The sequence below is a fragment of the Dama dama genome, chromosome X (assembly GCF_033118175.1).
Source record: "Dama dama isolate Ldn47 chromosome X, ASM3311817v1, whole genome shotgun sequence".
NCBI lineage: Eukaryota > Metazoa > Chordata > Mammalia > Artiodactyla > Cervidae > Dama > Dama dama.
This window is the reverse complement of record NC_083714.1, coordinates 7872243-7894418: the sequence shown is the minus strand read 5'-3', so window position 1 is coordinate 7894418 and position 22176 is coordinate 7872243. Positions and strand designations below refer to the sequence as shown.

At 46.7% G+C, this 22176-nt stretch overlaps 2 protein-coding genes and 1 long non-coding RNA gene across 5 annotated transcripts in view; all 3 read left to right on the top strand.

Moving 5' to 3' along the window:
• The window catches only part of TKTL1 (transketolase like 1), a 28013-nt gene extending 12975 nt beyond the window's left edge, over positions 1-15038 (top strand). For both annotated transcript variants that reach the window (XM_061136573.1, XM_061136572.1), the window contains exons 7-13: positions 2723-2887; positions 6348-6504; positions 7985-8115; positions 10381-10464; positions 12598-12694; positions 12825-12944; positions 14190-15038. In XM_061136573.1, the coding sequence (XP_060992556.1) occupies positions 2723-2887; positions 6348-6504; positions 7985-8115; positions 10381-10464; positions 12598-12694; positions 12825-12944; positions 14190-14362 (927 nt within the window). In that variant the 3' untranslated portion in view covers positions 14363-15038. The remainder of the gene's footprint in view (positions 1-2722; positions 2888-6347; positions 6505-7984; positions 8116-10380; positions 10465-12597; positions 12695-12824; positions 12945-14189) is intronic.
• Positions 15039-17529: 2491 nt separating this feature from the next.
• LOC133052015 (uncharacterized) lies at positions 17530-20787 on the top strand. Of its 2 annotated transcripts, none has more exons than XR_009691986.1 (3): positions 17530-17696; positions 18608-18690; positions 19573-20787. It is a non-coding gene; the product is annotated as an uncharacterized LOC133052015 (long non-coding RNA). The 2 variants fall into 2 exon arrangements; XR_009691987.1 differs by lacking the exon at positions 17530-17696 and adding an exon at positions 17711-17922.
• A 580-nt stretch (positions 20788-21367) lies between these two features.
• Positions 21368-21719, top strand: LOC133053151 (large ribosomal subunit protein P1-like). Its single transcript, XM_061138028.1, has 2 exons — positions 21368-21467; positions 21522-21719. Exons 1-2 carry the CDS (start codon positions 21378-21380, stop codon positions 21717-21719), a joined length of 288 nt encoding a protein of 95 aa, XP_060994011.1. The 5' UTR covers positions 21368-21377.
• Positions 21720-22176: the final 457 nt, after the last annotated feature.

Here is a 22176-nt window from a genome sequence, read left to right as displayed (position 1 = left end):
AAAGTTAGTGAATTAAAGAACAGGAAGTCACATTAATACACAAATCTAGGAGTTGGCTGTCTGAATTACTAAACAGTAGACAAGCTGTTACCTAGTCTACTTAAAGAGATGAAAACTATAAATGAATAAAATTAGTCACTAGAGAAGATTACCACAAATCGAGAGAATATTCAGAGAATTTTGAGAAAACTATGCTAATCGGTATGAAAACCTATTTAAAAAATGGACCGTCTTAAGGAATACATAAAATAGCAAAGTTAAGTAAAAATACACAAAATGCCTAAGTAGGTCAGGGACTTCCCTGGTGATCCAGTGGTTAAGACCACGCTCCCAATGCAGGGAGTGTGGATTTGATTCCTAGTCAGGGAACCAAGATGCTGCATGCTGCACAGTGTGGCCAAAAATAAAAATTCTTAAAAACACTTAAGGAGATAACAGCCATTAGGAAAATTTGAGAAAACTGTCTAGGAGTTATACCTCCAAAGTGCCAGGCTCAGTTAGTTACAAGAGTGACTTTAATTTTAACCTTCAAGGGATAGATTAATTCCTCTGCTATTTCAAATCTTCTTGAATATGGAGAAGGTCATTTATGAAGCCAAAATGTTATAAAGCTAGCCCAAAGGAAGAAACTACAGGCCAGCCTCACTTAGGAATATTGATTTAAAAATTCTAAATAAGACATTTGCAAAGAGTTGGACACGACTGAGTGACTGAACTGAACTAATGGAACTGAAATAAGACATTCACCAGTCTCAACTTCTTTAGTGCCTTAAAAGAAGTATTGGAATCAGTGAAATTCAAATTAGTAATGCAAATCATTCACCAATATTAAGAGAGGAGAAATTGTGGTCGTTCAAAATAAGACTCCCTCCTGACAATGAGAAGGCAAGCCTATTTGCAGGTGGTAGAGTTGTATGTCTGGAAAACTCAAAAGAGAATCGAAATAAGAATGAGTAAGAAAAGAAATAAGAAAATACGTTAGAAATAAGAGTCCAGAAAGAGAGCTTGTAGCAAAACTAATATATAAGGATTGATTTTTTTTCTCATATTGAGAGATTATTCCTTTTTACAATAGCAATAAAAAATAAAATAACTAAAAATAAATGTATATGGTCTATATTAAGGTATTTATGAAACTATAGCTTTAAAAGCTCACATGCTGTCAAAAGAATACTTCACAACCCTATCATTTCCCTTACCACTGGGGAGAGGAACTGGGAGAGCAGGAGGAAGATGGCCTCTTCATTCAATATCCTTTCATAACTTGACTTTTGTACTCATCTATGTGAATTGCCTGTTTTAAAAAATATTTTTTAGAGTATTTAAATGAATGAACAAAGATAGATAAATGAAGAGGCAAACCTTATTTTTGTTAATAACAGCTTTATTGAGGCAAAATTTTCTCTACAATATACCCATTTGAAGTGTACAATCCAATGGTTTTTAGCATATGACAGAGTTGTGCAACTATTACCACACTGAATCTTACAGCATTTCAGTCTTCCCATAGAGATACACTATATTCACAAACATTACTCTCCATTCCCACCCAGCCCCTAGTAACTGCTAATTTACTTTCTGTGTCTGTGAATTTGCCTGTTCCAGACATTTCATATAGATGAGATCATATAATATGCAAACTTTTTGAGGCTGCTATTTATCTATTCATCTGTTGCTGCATATTTGGGTTATTTCTACCTTTTGGCTATTGTGAATAATGCTGCAATGAACATGAGTGTACAGCTTTTTGTGTATTTGTATTTTTCTCTTGGGTAATTACCTAGGAGTAGAGTTGCTGGGTCATAATTGTAATTCTGTGCTTAACTCTTTGAGGGAATACCAAATCTGGGGGTTTTTTAATAGAAAAAATATAGTAAAGATGTCAGTTCTCCCCCAGATTAATCCATGGGTTCAGTCCAGTCTCAAACAGTATGCTAATGGAATTATTTTTTATTTGTATCATGATTCCAAAGTTCTCCATTTTAATATTTACAGTATTATCATTTTTTTAAAATACTTATTTTTGTCTGTGCTGTATCTTCGTTACACATGGCCTTTCTCTAGTTGTGGAGTGCAGGGGCTACTCTCTAGTTGTGTTGTGCAACTTCTCACACCGTGACTTCTCTAGTTGCAGAGCATGGGCTCTTGGGCACATGGGCTTCAGTAGTTGTGGTGCATGGGCTCAGTTGCTGCACAGCTGTGGGATCTCCCGGGAGCAGGGGTTGAACCAGTGTCCCCTGCATTGCAGGGTGGATTCTCAATCACTGGACCACCAAGGAAGCCCCTGTTACCAGCTTTATAATTAAAATAAGTCACAGAGGCATTTGCATGTTGGGGAATTTAAGTTTTTAATCAACTATAAGAATGAGACAAGAATAAATTTATTTTTGGGAAATTGATACTCAAGTGAGAGAAGTATGGATGTAACATTGGCTAGCAATCCTGTCTTTGTTTTGTTTTTTCCCTTTTGGTCACATGTATGGCATGTGGGATCTTAGTTCCCTGATCAGGGCTTGAACCTGTGCCCCCTGCATTGGGAGCGCAGAGTTTTAACCACTTGACCGCCAGGGAAGTCTCAGCAGTCCTTTTTTATTACCCCAAGGGAGATTATTGGTGAATTACAAATTTGCTTTCTTCATTAAGGAGCTTGACAATTCATAATTCTACCAAATTTCACCTGCCTTCTAAATGCATTCTAAGAAACTCTCCTGTTGATTTTCAGATAGCTACTCGGAAAGCATGTGCTTTGGCTCTGGCCAAGCTGGGCCATGCAAATGACAGAATTATTGTGCTGGATGGTGATACCAAGAACTCCACCTTTTCTGACATATTCAAGAGAGAACACCCTGAGCGCTTCATCGAGTGTTTTATTGCTGAGCAAAACATGGTATGTGTGCTAGGAACATCACTTTGAGTCATCTCATTGACAAATGGCTACCCACTTGAGGAGGCCTGCCCCCCTTACGGTTTTTCTTTCCACTTATAAAAGCAAAGGAAGTGGAGGGGAAAAGTCTCAGGGGAAACAAGTAGAGAGCAGTCAGGTAGAATGTGAGGGTTGGCTTCCAGGATTGCTGGGACAGGCATGGTTAGACGGCCCCACACACTCTCCAGAAAGTCTGCGGGCTGCAGCCATCTGACCTCAGGGCTCCAAGTTTGAAGAATGCCCAGCTCCCTAGTAGCTCTAGGTGGCCCCTAGGATGTTGTAGGATTGCCTGGCTGTGGCCAGTAGGTGCAGAACCTCAAGGGATTGTGGTTTGTCTCTCCACCCTGGGGCCTGATATAGCCTAGATATTTCAGTGTTCATGCAAGTAAATGCCTTGACTTCTAAAGTTCTGCACCAGTGCAGAGGACAGCACACATTTATTTACCCTCACATCACAGAGGCCAGAAACAGCACTGGCCAGAAATCTATGGGCCAGTAGGCCTCACATGACCAGAGATATTTTGTTTGGAACAAATAGTATTTACAAATATTTTAAATTAGTTGCCAGCTTTTTAAAGTCAGGAAATTTTTATATGGAATCCAGATTTCTGGATTTTTCTTAAAGAATGGGAAGATCTGGCAACACTGGAACAACAGTCCCTCCTTCCTGCCACCAGTTGGCTGGAGTCAAGCAGGGGCCCTGTTTAGATGGGCATCCACAGCCATCTCTCCATGTCCCTGCCTCCTGCTGGCCTGCTCTTTGGTTCACGGTGCTTCCCTGGCCCTATCAGTGTTGGAATCTAAGCCCCTCAGTTCAGTAAACCAGGTCATTTCAATTGTAAGGATATGAGCATTTTTCAGTGGGTCTCCTTAACTTATTTCCATTTTGAATGGAAAAAAATACAACTCATATTTTTCTGAATTGAGCCTCAAAAGTTTGCTTCCCTATGCATTGATTCTTTCAACCAGCAACTGAAAAAAAAAAAAACCTAGTAAAGAAGCAGCCAGCAAGTGAGTAGTGTTCTGTGCTGCCAGATAAAACTGGTGGCTACGGGGAGAGCATGACTAGGGCCAATCAGGAGCAAGCTCTCAGAAGAGGTGACATTTAAACTGAGACTTCAGCGACAAGGAGTCCGTCACATGCAGATCCAGGGACAGCATTCCCAGCAGAGCACCCAGCTAGCTCTGCTGCATGCCCAGATTGGAGCTGTTCAGGGAGCAGAAGGAAGGGCCCAAGACTCTGGTGTGGAGAAGAGCTTGCTGAGGGAAGTAGGGGAGTGGCAGGAGATGACAGCTTAGATCAACACAGTGGCTGTGGGGTTGGGGAGATGCAGACTCATGCAGAGTAGATGACCAGGTGGAACCAAGGCTGGCACTAGGGCATAGGCCAGAGCACCTGGGAGACAGACAAGACTGGGGCAGGAATGGGTTTTGGGGACACAGGAGCTCTCCCTGAGCCCTGAGGGGTTAGACTACCTCTTATACTGGGGATAGGGATGCCAGGTAGGTCAGAGGGGATAGATCATTTATCTCCAAATATGTTTGCTTTCCAAACCGCTGAATGTCTTTTTCTAAGTAGATCTAAGCTTTAAGTTAACATCTAAATTTTTCATTAAATTTTTTAAGTTCACATCTAAATATATCCTTGTCATCTAGATTTAACTGATGCCAAGGATGTAACTTCCCATATATTATAATTTGTGACACTCGAATACTTAAATCATCCAGTTACACAAAGGCTCTCTCTGTCAGAAATTAAATGTTTTTCTACCTGAATTCTTACTTCCATTCTACTTCTTATTCATGGAAGCCTTTTACTGATAATTCTGCAATAAACTATGCATATACATTGATGGTTTTTAAAATTTGTTTCCTACATCCACAGGCCTTGGAACATTACCATTTTTTTCTTCTGGATTGAGCTATGGCTATAATTTTTAGCTTGTGTAGCAGTAGTTAAGTACACTTAGTGCTAGAATAAGACAAGATTCAGAACAAAATCTATTTGTATTTAAATGATGTAAGTTCCAGAAAACCTTATTCAAGAAAATACAGTGCTGGGAAGAGTGAGAATTTTGTTGCAGCAGCGTCATTCAGTTCATTTGAATCCTGTCCCAGCTATAAGCCAAAAATCACAGTGATCTTTCATGTCCAGTTGTTTGTGGAAAATTACTTGTAAAGGATTGACACTTCACTTAGGTTCTCTTTCAGTTTTGTTAAAAGAATTGGAAAACCCCTGACTTACAGAAGGATTTGTTATCCAGTCTTTTGAGCTTTGTAGTTTCTCAAGGCTGCTGTGATTATTTCAAATTATTCTTTCTGTTTCTGGAGCTCTTAGATTCCAGGATGTTGCCCCACTGAAGGAACAACCCGAGGTGGGCGAGAGTATACCTTTTGGCAGTTAGTTGCTGAGAGGCGATTATCAGGGAGACAGTGGGAAGGATGCCCTGGGCCCTTTCCCTAGCAGGCAGATGTGGGAGTCAAGGATCTTGATGTTGAGACCAGCCACAGCCATGCACCCTTTGGAAGGTCTTTGTTTACCTCCGAGATACTCATCTTCTAGTTTGAAGGCCACCAGGGTGTGTGAGCCTGGCTTTGCAGAAGAGGTGAGCAATAGAGAGACAGAGGAGACCTTAGCATCATGCAGATCAGAATGACACCATGGGACCCCATGCTGGTTCCCTGTGAAGAAGGCAGATCAGGAGGAGTGTGGCACTCAACCCCAGGACTTAGTCCAGGTGCACCACCTGGCAGATCCAGTCAGGGAGGGAGCAGCAACATCCAGTGAGGCAGGCATTCCCTAGTGCTAGATGCTCCTCAGAGGTCAGATGCGATGCAGAGGAACTCAGGTGACCTCTTGCATTTGGCAGGTTCCAGGTCCCTCATGGGGATGGCAGCCTAGATGAAGGAGAATGTGCAGAAAGTGGGAAATGAGGGAGCATGCAAGGTTTTCCTGTGAAGGAGAACATGGATGAAGTGCAGGATCTGGAGCAGGAGGACAAGGGGAAAGTGAGGGAGAAACTGAGGTGACATGGGAGGGGAGGGGACAACTGCATGGTCAGAGAGCCCCTTGAGAAAGTAGGAGAAGGATGAGATTCAGTAGGGTGGGGAGAGGGGACAGAGGCAGGGGACAAGGAGAGTGGGAATGAGAGCCACAAGGACTGCAGGGTGGCCTTGAGCGTCCCGAGGTTCCCCAGCTTGGATTTGAAGGAATGGGTCTAGCACTTCAGTTCCTCTCGTTTCTGGCAGTGTTCAGGGGACATGGTGAATTTGCCAGGTTTGGGGTTTTCCCATGTGGCTGGAGGAGGGGTGTGGCGAGGTGAGGGGGCACAAAGGATAGGTGAAGAAGCATACACTCTACACTGGGAAACAGGAGGGGAAGTGGGCTCCAAGAGTGTTCTGATTCACCTTCTTTGTGATGCAGGTGAGCGTGGCATTGGGATGTGTCACCCGTGGTCGCACCGTGGCTTTTGCTTGCACCCTCGCTGCCTTTTTGACCCGAGCATTTGATCAGATCCGGACGGGAGCCATCTCGCAAACCAACATCAATCTTATTGGGTCCCACTGTGGGGTGTCCATAGGTATGAGTTCTCAATGCCATCATCTTAATTGCCCTCCTCCTCTACAGAGAAAGATCAGCATGTGAGCAGTTGAACTGCCCAATATAGAGTTCCATGATATTAGTTTGATTATTTGTAACCTGTTTTTTGAAAAAGGCCATATTGTGTTTTAGAAGTTCCAGAAACTGGGTAACATTTTAGCTGATCTCCTGGTATTACTGTAAAGTGCCCATTGTTTCAGTCATTGAGAAATACTTATCCTGAGTGCCTCTTCTGTGTCAAGCCACATACTAGTAGTGATTAGGCCACTCGGGCATCACAGAAGTCTTTCCTGCTGTTTGGTCACCTTAGTCTGAGTTGGGACAAACAGCCTGCCAGGGCCCTGCTGGGATAAGCAGCCTGGTTGGATAGAATGGGAAGCCTCAAGGCGCCCAACATCAGGGCATTAACTGTGGATGGGAGATGGGGAGCCAGGAGGAGGATGGAGGTGTGCATTAGCACTGGATAGAAAATGGAACAGACTTGCAAGAACCTGTGGAAAGACGTCAACATTGCTGACAGGAGGAGAAGTCCCAAACTGCATGAGAAGCAAAACGCCAGTGCCCAGTGGTTTCTTGCCTAGGAAACATCTGGGAGTTGTGTTTGTGGAGGATAGCAATGGGGACTCTAGAAAGATGGGGGCACCTGACATGCCTGTGGCAGGGCAGGTCATCAAGGTAGATGTGACTGACAGCTGACCCTTATTGTCAGAAGGCTGGAGGGGAGGGCTGGAACTGCACATCTGGGTGTTGTCCCAGGGACTTCCAGGGAGAGCTTGAGTGGCAAAGGAGACTCTCTGTGGGCCGGATTCAAGGGAAAAGAGGAGAGAGGAGGGCCTGCACAGGGGCCTCTCCTGGGGCTGGGTGCAAAGTTAGTTTTAAAGTCAGCCAAGTGGAAAAGTGGTTCTAAGTCCAACCCAGAGGAACTGAAGTTCTTTGGAGAGACAACGGTCCCAGGCCAGGCAGTGTCCACGGTGGCAGTCCCCTTCTTAGCTGGAAGAGCTTGGACACCCTGGTGTACATTGGGTTACATGAAGTCCATGAGTTCCAACAGTACCCCCAGGGCACCCCGAAGGTATGTTCTATAATGCTCAGCTACTTTGAAGGCCATGAGAAATGAGAGACCACTTGAGTCTGAAAACTTTCGTCTCTTGATGGAAAAGGTTAAAAGCACAGAGAAGAAACAGCAGAGTCTGGAGGGACCCTCCTCAGAGAAGAGGACACGGGAAGAGACATGGTACTTGGAAGAGAGTGCGGGTCACCTAGGGCAGCAGTACCAGTCACACTGAGTGCCAGATGCTGGCAAGGCTCGAGGCCAAGAAGTGGCTTCTGCTGTGTTGCTTGCAGTGTCTGTGGCGACTGCTGGGATGGTGGCTCCCATGGCAGGCAGCACAGTCACTCATCCAGTGGAGGGCAGGCTCCTACTGGGGTTTCTTTGTTGGGCTATGATTTTGCTTTCTCAGGTGAAGATGGCCCCTCCCAGATGGCTCTAGAGGACCTAGCCATGTTCCGAGCCATTCCAAACTGCACGATTTTCTATCCAAGTGATGCCATCTCGACAGAGCATGCTGTTTTCCTGGCAGCCAATACCAAGGTATTTCTTAGAGAACGCTGGTGCAGACAAAAAATGTGTCTGGGCTCTGCTGCTAGTTTGGTACTGATGGTTTGATATTACTTGTCTCATCATAAAGGTAATAGATATTTGTTACAGGTAATTTGATTGCAGCCTTTTTTTGGCTGCACTGGGTCTTTGTTGCTGCACAGGCTTACTCTAGTTGTAGCAAGTGGTACTTACTTTCTAGTTGTGGTGTGCAGGCTTTTCCTTGTGATGGCTTCTCCTTGCAGAACATGGGCTCTAGGGTGCACACGGGCTTCAGTAGTTGGGGCGCATGGGCTTAGTCTCTCTGCGGCATGTGGGATCCTCCTGGTCCAGGGATCTAACCTGTGTCCCCTGCACTGGCAGGCGAATTCTTAACCACTGGAACTCCAGGGAAGTCCTGTAGGATTCCCTTTAAAGATAGAACTATTACCCCAAAAAGGGTAATAGAAGCATGTAGAACATGAACACATTTGCATTGTAAAAAAACAGTGCAGAAAAGGTCAAAGTCCCAGCGACCTGTATGGGGTGGGACCTAGGTCAAGAAGAGAGGGAAACTGTGGGACTTTGGGACTGGGAGTCCTTGGCAGAGCCAAGCCCACTGGAGTGGGCTCCAGTGACAAGTCGCCAGGTGCAGGTGTTAGACACAGCTTGTGTGACTGCCACCTCGTGATAGCCAGAAAGCTGGAGAGTTGTCAGCTGCAACTGCAGATGAACCCTAGAATCCCCAGCCCTGACTCACCCTCCTCAAAAACTGCTTAGAAGGGTAAGAGTCTGACTTCTGCCCTGCCTGCCCCTCCTGAAGTCTCACCCAGGGGCATCAGTTGGACACAACCTGGCTCTTGTCCAGAACCCAGCTGCAGGGGCTTCCCTGATGGCTCAGAGGGTAAAGAATCTGCCTGCAGTGCAGGAGACACAGAACCCTGCAGCTGCAGGAAAGTTTAGGGAACAGAATCTTTACCTTTCCAAACTCTCCAGCTAGCAGTCACTGGATTCACCTCACCACCACAACCCCCCAGCCCTGCACACAGCTGAGGTGGGTCATGCAACATGCAAGTTCCATTCCTGGCATTTCCAACATGTGGGAGACATGAGTTTCTTTGACTTTTTTTTCTTTTTTTTTTTTTTAACCTAAGTGGGCTCACACATGGTTCTGTACTTTTCTACTTGGTGTATCCTGGACATTATTTTATGTCTGCACATACAGCACAAGTTCATGTGTGCTGCGGTATCTTACTTGTGGAAAGTTCAAAAGAAACATCAGAATAGAGGTTGCTTCTTGGGTGGGAGAGAGGCATGTAGGAACTTTTGGGCAAGTACAGATGCTCTCCAGACTGAGGAGACAGATAGATACATAGTGTATAACTTGTCAGAATTCAGGGTGTGCTCCACTTAAGTAAATTTTACCTCCTAAAAATGTACTGAACAGAACTGGTTCATAGCGTGTAAATGAACAAAAGGAAGCAGTGTTTCTAAATTAATGTATTAGTTTATCGTGTATGATTTAAATATGTATGTAAATCAACAATTGGGTTCTCAGGTGGTGCAGAGAGTTCGCCATTTCCCCCTGTCAGGGGATCTTCCCAACCCCGGAATTGAACCTGGGTCTCTTAGGTCTCCTGCACTGGGAGGCGGGTTCTTTACCACTAGTGCCACCTGGGAAGCCCTGTAGACAGAGGAGCCTGGCGGGCTACACAGTCCATGGGGACGCAGAGTTCAACATGACCTAGCACACATGCACACAAATTAACAAATACTCTATAGATATTTGAGTATTCATTTATAGTTCTATTTATATGTTCAAGGAGATGATGATGAAAAAAATTGACATCTTCTCATTGGAAGATAAGTAATTTTATGTTCTGGTATCTAAGGTATTTCTAAGAATGAAGTATTACACGCTGTTGTGACAAAAATTGTTTACCATTATGTTTTAGGGTTTCTATTCAAGGTAAGTAAGTGCTCGTGCCCCGAGTTTACATTCTGTCGAGACAGAACAGATCGGGGTGTATCTGAGGAAGCTTTCCCAAAGGGGTGAGCATGATAGCATGGAGAGCTTGTCACTGGGCATCCAGCAGCTTCCCTCACAGGCTTTTGCCTCCTGATCAGTAACACCTGACCAGTGGTTAGAGATGGTTATCCCTCGCTCCAGAATGCATACTAAGAATTGTTCAGTCCTTCCCAGCTGCTATTTAAGGTTTATTAGTTGGAAATTTAGTTTTATTTTCTAAACTGTGGCTCTGGTATTCATTTACACCCTAGGGGATGTGCTACATTCGAACCAGTCGGCCAGAAACTGCAATTATTTACACCCCACAAGAAAGCTTTGAGATTGGACAGGCCAAGGTAAGGCCTTAAGTTCTCCTGTATCTTCCAGTATTAGTTTGTGTTGGGAGCACTGTTCTTTAAAGCCAGAGCTAGGGGCCCCGACAGTTGAGGCTTCATTCTTCCTTTGTTCTGGTTTTTTAAAAATTCATGATATTTGCCTGCTTTTCTTCAGAAAGTAATATTCTGCCAATGTCAGCCTGAACTTAACTTTTCTCCTTTCTGAAAGGAGTCTCTGTTGAACCCTTAAAGATAAATAACTTGAAGACTCTTGAGTTGCTTGGCTGTACGTTCCCACAGACAGCGTCAAGCTAAGAAAATGACAGAACCCATTTCAAATGAGTAGTAGATCTGTTAGGTTCTTGTTTTGCCCATCGGAGGCCAGGAATATAACAAACATGAACCATCTTGCCTCTGGCCATCGTGTGGCCCTGAGGTTGGTTTTGTGGGATGTGGCTACATCTTCAGGCCTGCTGGGTGCTTCCTATCTCCTATGTTCTTGAGAAAGCCTTGGAATCACAGATAGTTAGCAGCCATATTTTGAAGATGAGGGCCAAAGAAGGGTAAGCAGCAAGCCCAGTAAGCAACCCGCTGTCTGTGGGCCTGCCTTTCGGAGTTGTGTGTGCAGAAAGCCAATAGCATCTGTGGAGAAAATACATGATTGTCCACCACCTAGAAGGCAGGCCTTACAGACGTTTGGGCATGTTTTCTTCCTGACTTTTTCTAAGTGTATATCTTAGTTGAGATCATGCTGTGTAGGACTGTTTTATGTCCTGCCTTTTATCTTATAAGCCTATTAGAATACTCTTCTTAAGTGTGTAAAAGAATGATAGTCACTCTTAAAGGAGCAATACGTGACTTCCAACTTGATTGATAAGGGCTAGGCTGCTCCAGAATTCACAGTGGTAGTGCTCAGAATGAATAAATGAGCTCTGAATAGCTTTAGTGCCACAGGAGAGCAGGTATATCCAGAACAGTTCCTAGCCCCCCGTAGTTTCATTCCACTGAATGGAAAAGCTGAACTCTTCACTTTAGTGTGAACTACAGGTGCTATTGTTCCCTGGACTCCCACTCAAGGCCATCTGTTTGCCTCTGGGGGTGGCAGGGAGGGTGTCTCAGTGACAGTCATGTGGTTTTCAGAGTTTTCACATCTCTCTTGTCTTTTTTTCCCTGTGATGTTTGTCCTATCCTGACAAAATGAAGTAAATTTCCTGATGTGAGTTAAATTATGTGTGATAATATGCATGGCATGAATAATTATAGGCTGGGTTTGCAAAGGGGCATATGGGTGTGTGTGTATATATTTACATACATGCACATACAAAGGCTAGGACATTCTTAAAGGATGGGGCAAGTGGTTTGAAACCCTAAATATCTAGTCAGCAGTGGTGCTTATGTTACAGGGAAACCTATAGAGAGGAATGCAATGCAGACTAATTCCAGGTGCCTTTGGTTGGGTGACTTTGAAAGAAACAAACCAATGAAAAAAGAGCAGAGAACCCTGTCTGCTTATAGACTAGCAAATGGTTGGGAACATGGGCTTTGAATTCATATGAGTCTGGCTCTTGGTCTCAACCCTGCCTTGGGTGAGTTCCTCCTGTTCTCAGGTTTGCTTTCCTCAGTCACAGAATGGGCCCACTAATGCATGGGCATCACAGGGCACTTGGGCATGCAGGATGCTTGGCACAGAGCACCCCAAGGTGCTCTCAAATAGCCCTCATTAGCATGTTCATCATCAGAGTCCAATCTGCATGGATGCCCCCAGAAAGAGGTCTAAGCAGTCCAGAGGTGGTGCCTTTTCAGACCCCTTGGTGGGACTGAGTCCACACTGGAGCAGATGTTCTGTCCAATTTGCTTCTGGCCTTCTGCCTTTCACATTCCAGTTGGAAATCCACCTGCTTTGGTAAAGGGTCATTTTGCATACATACTGTAAAAGAACTTAGTGATTTAGCATTGTAAATCATGAGGAAAGGTAGACAAATTTGTTAAATAAACATGAAGTGGGGCTTATTAAAGAGAGCAGTCCTTATTGGTCAGTGTGCTGAACTGTGAAGCACTGAAATTGGTAGGCTCTGGAGAGCAGACTGTCCTCCACTTGGGAGACTCATTCTGTGTAGTTAGCGCAGCATTTTTGTTTTGTGGGCACAACACCAGGTCATCCGTCAAAGTGTGAACGACAAGATTACGGTTGTCGGAGCTGGAATTACTTTGCACGAAGCCTTAGCTGCTGCTGCTGATCTTTCCAAGCAAGGTCAGTTGGGGGTTGCTGAACACTGAAGTTTGGGCTGGAAGACGTAGAGGTTGGGCTGCCTGTCTGCCCCAGTGCATCTTTTTAGTCTAAGTCTGCTTGATACACTAAGCTGGTTATTGCTGTTTTCCAGATATTTCTATCCGTGTCATTGACCTGTTTACTATTAAACCTCTGGATGCTGCCACCATCATCTCCAATGCAAAAGCCACAGGTGGCCAGATTATCACAGTGGAGGATCACTACCCAGAAGGTATGTGCAAGCCTTGGGGGCAGACAATTTTGATAGTCTGCTTTGGTGGAACATGTTTTGTTTTCCTTGACCAGAAGTATGCTATGACCATGGGCAGTCCAAGTCCCTGCAGCTGACCACTCACCCTGTATTACTTGCTCTTTGCAAGGGTGTGGGTGTAGGGTCTCTTGCCCATCTACACTAGCTAAGGGAGGTCTCATGTCCATCCTCGTTTGTGTGTACTCAGCACAGTGTGCCCTGCCTGGTCCTTGGGTGGCTCAGTGGCAGTACAGAGGAATGTCTAAATTGGCATTGTGGCGGGAGGGATTGTAAGAAGCTTCACAGTTGCTCTTGTGTATTGACTGATTCATAGTTTGCCCCTTGCAAAAAATGCAGACAGTACCTTGCAAGCAGAGAACACAGCAAATGCAGGAAGTGTGGCCAGGGAGAGGGGCTGGGCGGTGTCTGGCCAGGGAAGGTCAGGTAGAGCAAAGGAGCAAGTGGGGAGCTTCATGTGTTCATGTGTCAGGGGCTCCAGAGCAAGCCTGTGGTCTGCAGGGAAGCACTCTCCAAGGAAAGGGCACACACTGGGACCCCCAGGGGCAGAAGACACAGGTCAGGGGTGAAGACCCCCATGCCTTTGGTTCCCTCTCTCCCTCCTTTGGGGGGCCCCCAGCTTGCTCCCTTATCCGGCAGCAACAGATGACCCCCTGGAGACCTAGGGAACCCACTCGAGACTCACTGCCACGAGTATTATTAAGGGCTGATGGCTGCCATTCACGTGCCAAACTTCCTGACTCCCAGAGGAAAGCAGGTGTGCCCCATAAACCACCCTGTGGTGCCAACAGCTGAGGCACAGAGACCACTCTTTGCAGTAGGGAAAGTGTCTCATTTATGTCAAGGACTCGCACCAACCTACTGCCCAGGCACCACCCCCGGGCCAGCCTTGCATGCCGGCCTTTCTGAAGTCAGCAGCCAATTCTTGGGCTCCTGACAGGTTTTGAGAATCTGATCTCCACAGATCCTTGTGTCCATGGAGCCCCAGTGGAGATAACCCCTGCCATAAGTAGGGCTGGGAGCAATTTGAAGACTTGTACTTTTGAATGAGAACTCTTCTGGCCAGTTAGGGAACGGTTGTTTATAGATCAGTGCCTAGTGAGAAATATTTCTCCCACGGAATCACACATTCAAAGGTCTCTACATGATGGGGTTTTGAGGCTGACGACCTGCTTCCAGAACAGACCCTAATATCCCTTGCTTCTGCAGGTGGCATCGGGGAGGCCGTCTGTGCAGCCGTCTCCATGGAGCCTGACATTGTGGTCCATCAGCTGGCAGTGTCAGGGGTCCCTCGGAGCGGGAAGCCCAGTGATCTGCTGGATATGTTTGGAATCAGTTCCAAACACATCATATTGGCTGTGGAACATATTTTAATGCAATAGCTTAGCTGTTGGCTTTGACCAACAGACTGGCCTGTTTACCTTACCTTATGTTTATGCTTGTTGCCAAATGATCACTTAAATCTATGTTATTGTGCTTTATTCTTTTTAAAAACAATGCAAGTTAACTGCTTTCTTGTTAAGCCATAACTACATATACATGTATAACTCTTACCTTTGAATCATTAAAGTGGATTATAAGATAAAGTTTGAAGTGACAGAATAGCTAACAAAACAACCACCTAATAGCAAGTTTTCTGATGAGACTAGAGATAACTGGAGTAGAGACCAACATAAGGTAACAGTTTCTTAAATGTGTGCATTTTCCTCATAAGTAAAAAATGTGAATTGAATTGTAGACTGCAGTCACCCAAGTTGGGCAGCATTATACCACCGTGCTGCCCACTGATGGCCCGTGCATGAGGTCAGGTGCTACTATCCTACCTGCAGCCTTCCAGGTACTGTGTGACTGCAGTTGGTGTGGAATTTCCTCTGGTGTTTGCCTTCATCCCTCCTCTCCCGTGCAGAGGCTGTGGAGCAGTGGTGAAAGTTCTTAGGATGTCCTGTGCTGTTTGAATTGACTGTTCTGTGAAGAGAGGACACAACTAGGTCTGACCTCCACACTGTGCTCTCTGGTGAGATCTCAGGAATGTCTTATTTACCCAGTGACCAAACTGTTAGCTCAATTGTACTCATCTACTGATGATACTGCAGTTGATGTTAATAAAGCAATGAAGAATTGGCTAGCTGTTTCGCTCTGTTTGTGCCTTATATGTGTGATTTGGTTTCCCCTTGATAAGATCCTAAATAAGGAAGAAGCTGTTCTTTAAACCAGGATAGAGATCCATGTCCCCATCAAGCCCTGGAAAGGGTAGTGGGCAGGAGGTAGACCACTAGAGGACAGTGTGCAGCCTGAAAAGCCAGCCCTGAGCCAACTCCTTATTTTAGGTCAGAGCATTTAAACCATGTGGTTGGAATACAAGAGAATACCTGCCAGATAAATGAAAGATAGACCAGAGCTTCAAAACTAAAGTTGACTGGATGTATCTGGTATGTCGTGGTCCTTATTTCTATCATTCTCACTAACTGGTCATCAAGCGGGGGGTTTTGTTCTAGAATGTGTGCTAGAGATGGAAGAACCAGTCTGCCACTGAGTCGTCTTCAGGGCTTAGTCCTTCTGTTCCTGGGTTTTTAAATCACTAAACTGGTTCCCTGGCCTGTAAAATTAGCATAATTAGTATGTTTATTTCATAAGACTTCAAAAATTTTAAAAATAGTTGATATAATTGATAGAAAATATATCAAATTTATCAAAATACAAAAATACTAAAAATACCAGGGACTTCCCTGATGGTCCAGTGGCTAAGACTGCACTCCGAATGCAGAGGGCCTCAGTTAAATCCCTGGTTGGGGAGCTAGAGCCCACATGCTGCAATGCTGCAAGTAAGTCTTGGTGCAGCTAAGTAAATATTAAGTAGTTGACATTTTTCTATAAAAATAGTTGATTACAGGGTCATATAGAAAATTGATAAAATGCAAATAATCAAAATTTTACCTCACTTAACTGGACATCTCACATTCCATGCAGTTCACCCATTGAAAAAACAATTTAGTGGTACTTGGCATACTCAGAGAGTTTGTAACCATCACTGTGGTTCATTTTAGGACATTTGTATCACTCCAGAGAGAACTGCACCCCTGAGTAGTCCATCCCCATTCACTGTCCCAGCCCCTGGTAACCACTCATGTGTTTCCTGTTTCTAGGGATTTAACATATTCTGGACATTTTGTATGAATGGCATCATACAGTATGTGACCTTTTTGTCTCCTATCTTCTTAGCATAATGTATTCCAGGTTCATCTACATTAGAGCATGTTACAGAATTTCATTCTTTTTTATGGCCACATAATAGTCCATCTTATGTATAGACTGTTTTGTCCATCAGTTTGTAGAAATCTGGATTTTTTACAAACAAATAGACTTTTTGTCTATTGTGGATAATGCTACATTCATTTTCAAGTTTGTGGATTATAGTTTTACTTACGTTGGGTGTATATAAAGCTAGGAGTTGCCAGGTCATGTGATAGTTCTGTTTACTCTTTTGAGTGTGTGTGTGTGGTTAAAGCAGATTGATGAGGGGTGAATGAAACAATGACCATAATGGTACCGTGACATCTATAAAGCACTCTAAGGTAAAGCCATTGTGAACACAGATAACCCAGGATGTGTGACCATGCACCACACTAGCTTGTATTTAGATGTATAATGCCTGATTTGGGGATATCCACAACAAATACTGTGTAGCAGTGCACTGTTGAAGCCTAAATGGAGTTCCAAATACAATCCATGATAAAAAACTCCATTCCAAAAGACTTTCAGGCCCCCGCAGGTGTTGGGCAAGAACAGAAGAGCTGATCTTAGGAATAGGGGCTGGGAGGAGATGATCATGTAGGGATGAGAGTGGCCCAGCTATACCTCCAGGGTGCAGGGTAGCCGAGGTGATAGGGTACAGGAGTGCTGTCAACTGGTCTAGGCACTTAAGTGTCTGAATGTCCCTTGATTGTTCTGGAGTCACAGACTCTGGTGACCCTGCCGCATGATTCTAATCTGCAGGTTGCCTACTCGTGTATGTAAAGGTGAACTAAGTCACCCGTTTTGGCCTGTTTCTTTTGTCAAAGGGGATGACAGTGCTGAGGACAGCTTCTCCCATAGGGCTGTGGCCAGGATTTTAGAAATGCCATATAAATGTCCCCACTGAGGGCTACCCTAGCTTGTGGCGCATTCGTACTCCCCAGAAGTGGCCTCCGGACTCCGTACGCACGCACACCACAGCCACTTTCCAGCCTCACTGGGATCGCCCAGGGCTCGACAGGGAATCGGCCCCGCCTTCTCCCTCTCTGGCCAACCCTCTCCTCGACAGCCTTGGCAGCTCGAACCCCCGACCTCCGACCCGCCTGTACCTACCCACCATTTGGCCACTGCCTGACGAAGACCTGCACCCCACCGGCCCCGCCGGCTCTCCGCACACCTTGTGCCCGCCTGCCCGGGGCCGGCCAATCCGCGCGGCCCGGGCCACGTCATTGGGTTTTGTCCGGTCACTCACTGAGCCTTAGCCAATCAGCGTCACCTGCACCGCCCCAGGGGGTGGGGCCGCCCTGAAAGGGGAGACTCTGACGGTGTGAGGCTGCAGCCTCAGCTCCCGAAGCAGAGAGAGGCCCGCGGCGGCCTGGATCCCCAGACACAAGCCGAATAAGGGCAGTGCTCCCAACCTAGGGCTGACGGCCAGCAGAGAGCAAGAAATATGGCCAAAGAGAAGAGAAAGCTGAGGTGGTTGAGGTAGGGGTGGACGGACGGGCCGGGGGCGTGGTGGCGGATATGCGTGAAGGTGCACAAAATGCTGGTGGCAAAGGTGTGCAGCACAAGCCCTCCGGGACATAAAAGGACAGAGAAAGTGATGCCACGTGGAGAGCTGGGGTCTGGGAGTGGAGTCCTCCAGTCGGAGCATGCCCACCTAATATGCCTCCCCAAGGACAGCTTTACCAGCCACCAGAGAGGAAGACAGGTACATTCTACCTACTCTGGTGCAATACCTTGCTGGGCCATGCACAGGATGAGAAACGGGGTGCCTGACACTCAGTAATCCTGAAATGATCCCTATAGGGTTCCCTGCTTACTGAGAAGAACAAACAGAAAACTTGCAGTCCACTCAAGCAGGAAGGGAGGAGTGTAGGGGAGAGGGGCAGAGATGAAAGATGCCCCCACCCATACTGTATCCCTGTGCGCTGGATCCTGCAGTAATTGGACCCCACTTAGGGGTCTAAAGGGCTTTCCTTGTGGCTCAGCTGGTAAAGAATCCACCTGCAATGCGGGAGACCTGGGTTCCATCCTTGGGCTGGGAAGATCCAGTGGCAACAGGACATGGTGTCAGAGGGTCTGGAGGACAGTCAGTGTCGCCTGGCAAGGCATCAGCACCAGGTGAGGTAATGGCACAGTCCTCAAAGGACAGAACACCAGCCTTCCAGACACGGCTGGGCAAGCTACTTCCATCCGCAAGGGAGGCTCTGGGGGACTGGGGGCTTGCCGATTGTCAGCTTCCACTGAGGGCAACCAGATATCCTGAGTCTCGGTTTCAAGGCCCTACTCGTCCACGCAGTGCCCTGCCTTTTAGGAAATGCAGAGAGGCTGGGAATTCAAGCGACCTGGGGATTCTGAAACTGACACGGTGGAATGCTATGTTTGATTTCCAGTCCCGTCAACTCTACAGGCACAGGGGAATTTGCAGGATGCCATGGAAGAGCTGTGGCTGTCATCCTGTGACTTGAGCTGAGAGGTAAGGCAGGTGTCCTTGTCAGTTTCCTCCCAGGGACACTGCAGTGACTGCAGAGCCCAGGCTTGGTCCCTGGCATTCCCTCCATGACAGTTCAGGGTAGCAGCTGCTCTGGCTCCTCGGGCACTTGCTGCCCTTGGCCCTTCACCCCATTCGAGTGCAGGGGGCAGCATGGTGACTGCTGAGACCCCCGCAGGTCATGGATGCCTCAAGCCCAGGTGGTCACTCAGGGATGGCTCGGAGGGCTGAAGGCATGCAGCGAGTACAGGAAGCAGTTGTCACCCCAGACCCAGGGCAAGAAGGGAAGGGGTTGATGTCATCAGAAGCCCGGAGTCCAGGATGAGGGGCCACGAAGACCGGCCCATCTCTCCTCCATGTCACTGCCTTGTCATCTTCTGAGTCATCTATCTGTGGTTTGATTCATCAGCTCAGATTTTTATTTCAAAGACTGGTTTTGTGTCTAACATCGAAAGTTCTTTTTTCATTTTAAAATCTGCCTAGACTTTTAAAATTCGTCTTACCTTTTTGATTCCTTCTTGTGTATCTACTTTTGTAAGTTTATTTTTAATTGGAGGATAATTGCTTTACAATACTGCATTGGTTTCTGTCATACATCAACATGGATCAGCCATAGGTATACATATGTCCTCCTCCCTCTTGAACCTCCCTCCCACCATGTATGTCTCTTTTGGTGTGTCTCGGAAGCTAGTGAAGATTTGGGGAGTTGCAGTAGGCTTCATTCACAGGAATGCAGACAACTGGTAAATATTCATGAGAACTGCTCTCTGATCTCATGAGAATTCAAAGGTACTGTCTATTTCAAAGTCCCCCCTGATTAGGCACAAGAGTACAGGTGTTTCTCTTTCTCACCTCCTTCCTTTATAGACTGGTCCAAGGCCCGGGGATATTCACTGGGACTCACCTCCGATGCCTTCAGGACAAGCTGATGTGCGATACGATGCCCCAGGAACCTCCTTGGGAGCCAAATGGAGAGCATAGCATGGAAAAGGGCTTCCCTGAGATCTCAGTTGGTAAAGAATCTGCCTGCAATGCAGGAGACCTCGGTTTGATTCCTGGGTCAGGAAGATCTGCTGGAAAAGGGATAGGCTACCGACTCCAGTATTCTTGGGCTTCCCTGGTGGCTCAGCTGGTAAAGAATCCGCCTGCAATGTGGGAGACCTGGGATCGATCCCTGGGTTGGGAAGATCCCCGAGAGAAGGGAAGAGCTACCCACTCCAGTATTCTGGCCTGGAGAATTCCATGAACTGTACAGTCCATGGGGTTGCAAAGAGTCAGACACAACTGAGAGACTTCACGTCACTTCACAGCCTGCAAAAGGAGTTCAGGCTTAGAGGCCAGTGTCCTTAACCACCCCTCCCTCCTGCTAGCTAGAGATTCAGAACAAACTGCTCAAGCCTTCCGTGTCCTCATTTGCTCATCTGGAGAAGGGGTTAACATACTACTGACTTCCTAGGGCCACCGCGAGGCTGGGATTGGTGAGTCCAAACCTGTAGCGGACACTCCCAGCCCTTACTGAAAATTATGTCATCTGGCTTCTGACAGTGATGCCCTGGGGACAAAACAGGGCCACTCCTCTCTTTGAGGGACCTGCCAGCATTCCATGAGGATGGGTGGTGTCTTCAATGTGAGTTTGCAGGCCAGTCTTTAGCTGGCCCTCTGGGAGTCTTGAGTCGGAAGCCAGAGGTGAGGCATCCCTTCTGGGAGCATGCGCTCTGCCAGGAGCCTGGCAGTACAACCACAGTGCCAGGGTTGGGGGGTAGCCTCCCTCAGCCAGTGGTTTGCTGAAGCCCCACTGTCTGTGGCAGAGGGATGGAAGCCCCTGCTTGCAGATGATGGGGACCAGTCTTCTGCTCACTCAGACCCATGCTGGGATGGACCCAGTTCTTTTACAGCCTTGTCCTTCCTTCTCACCGTTGCAGGTGACTGTTCAAGAGCACTGGTTTTAGGTGGATTCTTGGTTCTTATTTGTGCTTTACCCATGGATCTCGCTTGCTCACCTGTGGGCCACCTATGCATTTAAATAATATAATACTCTCTTCTCAGTACACGTTTCCTCGTCTTTTCCACAACTGAGCTGGCATCCCAGGAGGGCAGGGGCTGGGTGTCTGAGAGGCACTGGCCCCAGTCCCGGCCTACCTAGCCTGGGATCATATGACCCCCCCCTCCACACACACAGTAGTGGGGCCTGCAGGACAGCAAGAATCAGCCAGCCTGGGTCCACGAAGCATTGGGTGTGGGAACTCGGAAAGTCTGCCCTGCATCACATGACTCTCCTCACTTGAGGCAGGACAACTTTGTGCCCAAGATACACAACCCAGAAATCATCAGTCCAGAGTTTAATAATTTGGTCGCATAAAACTGTGTAACTACTTGACAGCCAAAACCGGCCAGCCTAGTCTTTTGAGACAAGAGACGGGAATTCCACAGTGGTCCTGTGGTTAAGACTCCATGCTTCCACTCCAGGGGGCGGGCTCGGTTCAATTCTTGGTCTGGAAATTAAGATCTGGCATGCCATGCTGTGCAGCCAAAAAAGGAGAGAGATCCCTTTCTTCCATGGCCGCTAAAGTGCTTGGTCCTTCCGAGAATCCAAGGCCATTTTGGGGTGAGGCCCTCACTTCATCTGGAGACTGGCACCGAGCCAGCAGCCCCACCGAGCACTCGCCCGCACCATGGCCTCTGTCTCGGAGCTTCCTTGCACCTACTCGGCCCTCATTCTGCCCAGTGAGGTGATGGTCATAGAGGATAAGATCAGTGCCCTCGTTAAAGCAGCTGGTGTAAATGTTGACAGTTTCTGGCCAGGCTTGTTTGTAAAGGCTTTGGCCAGTGTCAGCATCAGCAGCTTCACCTGCCATGTGGGGGCTGGTGGACCTGTCCCGACAGCTGGAGCTGCACCACCAGAAGGTCCTGCCCTCTCCACCACTGCTGCCCAGTCTGAGGAGAAGAAAGTAGAAACAAAGAAAAAAGAATCTGAAGACCCTGATGATGACATGAGCTTTGCTCTTTTTGACTAAACCTCTGTAGTAACTTCCCTGGTGGCTCAGATGGTAAAGCATCTGCCTACAATGTGAGAGACCTGGGCTCGATCCATGGGTTGGGAAGATCCCCTTGAGAAGGAAATGGCAACCCTCTCCAGTACTCTTGCCTGGAAAATCCCATGGATGAAGGATCCTGGTAGGCTACAGTCCATGGAGTCGCAAAAAATGAGACATGACTGAGCAACTTCACTCACTTTAGTAACACATTCAAAAAAAAGCTGAGCTCTTTAGAGAGAGAGAGAGACTGAGAGAAAATCTCTGCAACATGTGGAACACAGGGCTAACTAAGCCCTGCTATATGCCTATCAGGGTCTTTTGGGGGAGCCAAATGCTTAGTATCAATGAACATGGTAAATGCCCATAGGTTTTGACCTGGTAGGTCCACTTAAAGGTAATATCCTGAGGGAGATTTACACATTTTCAGAGATGCTAA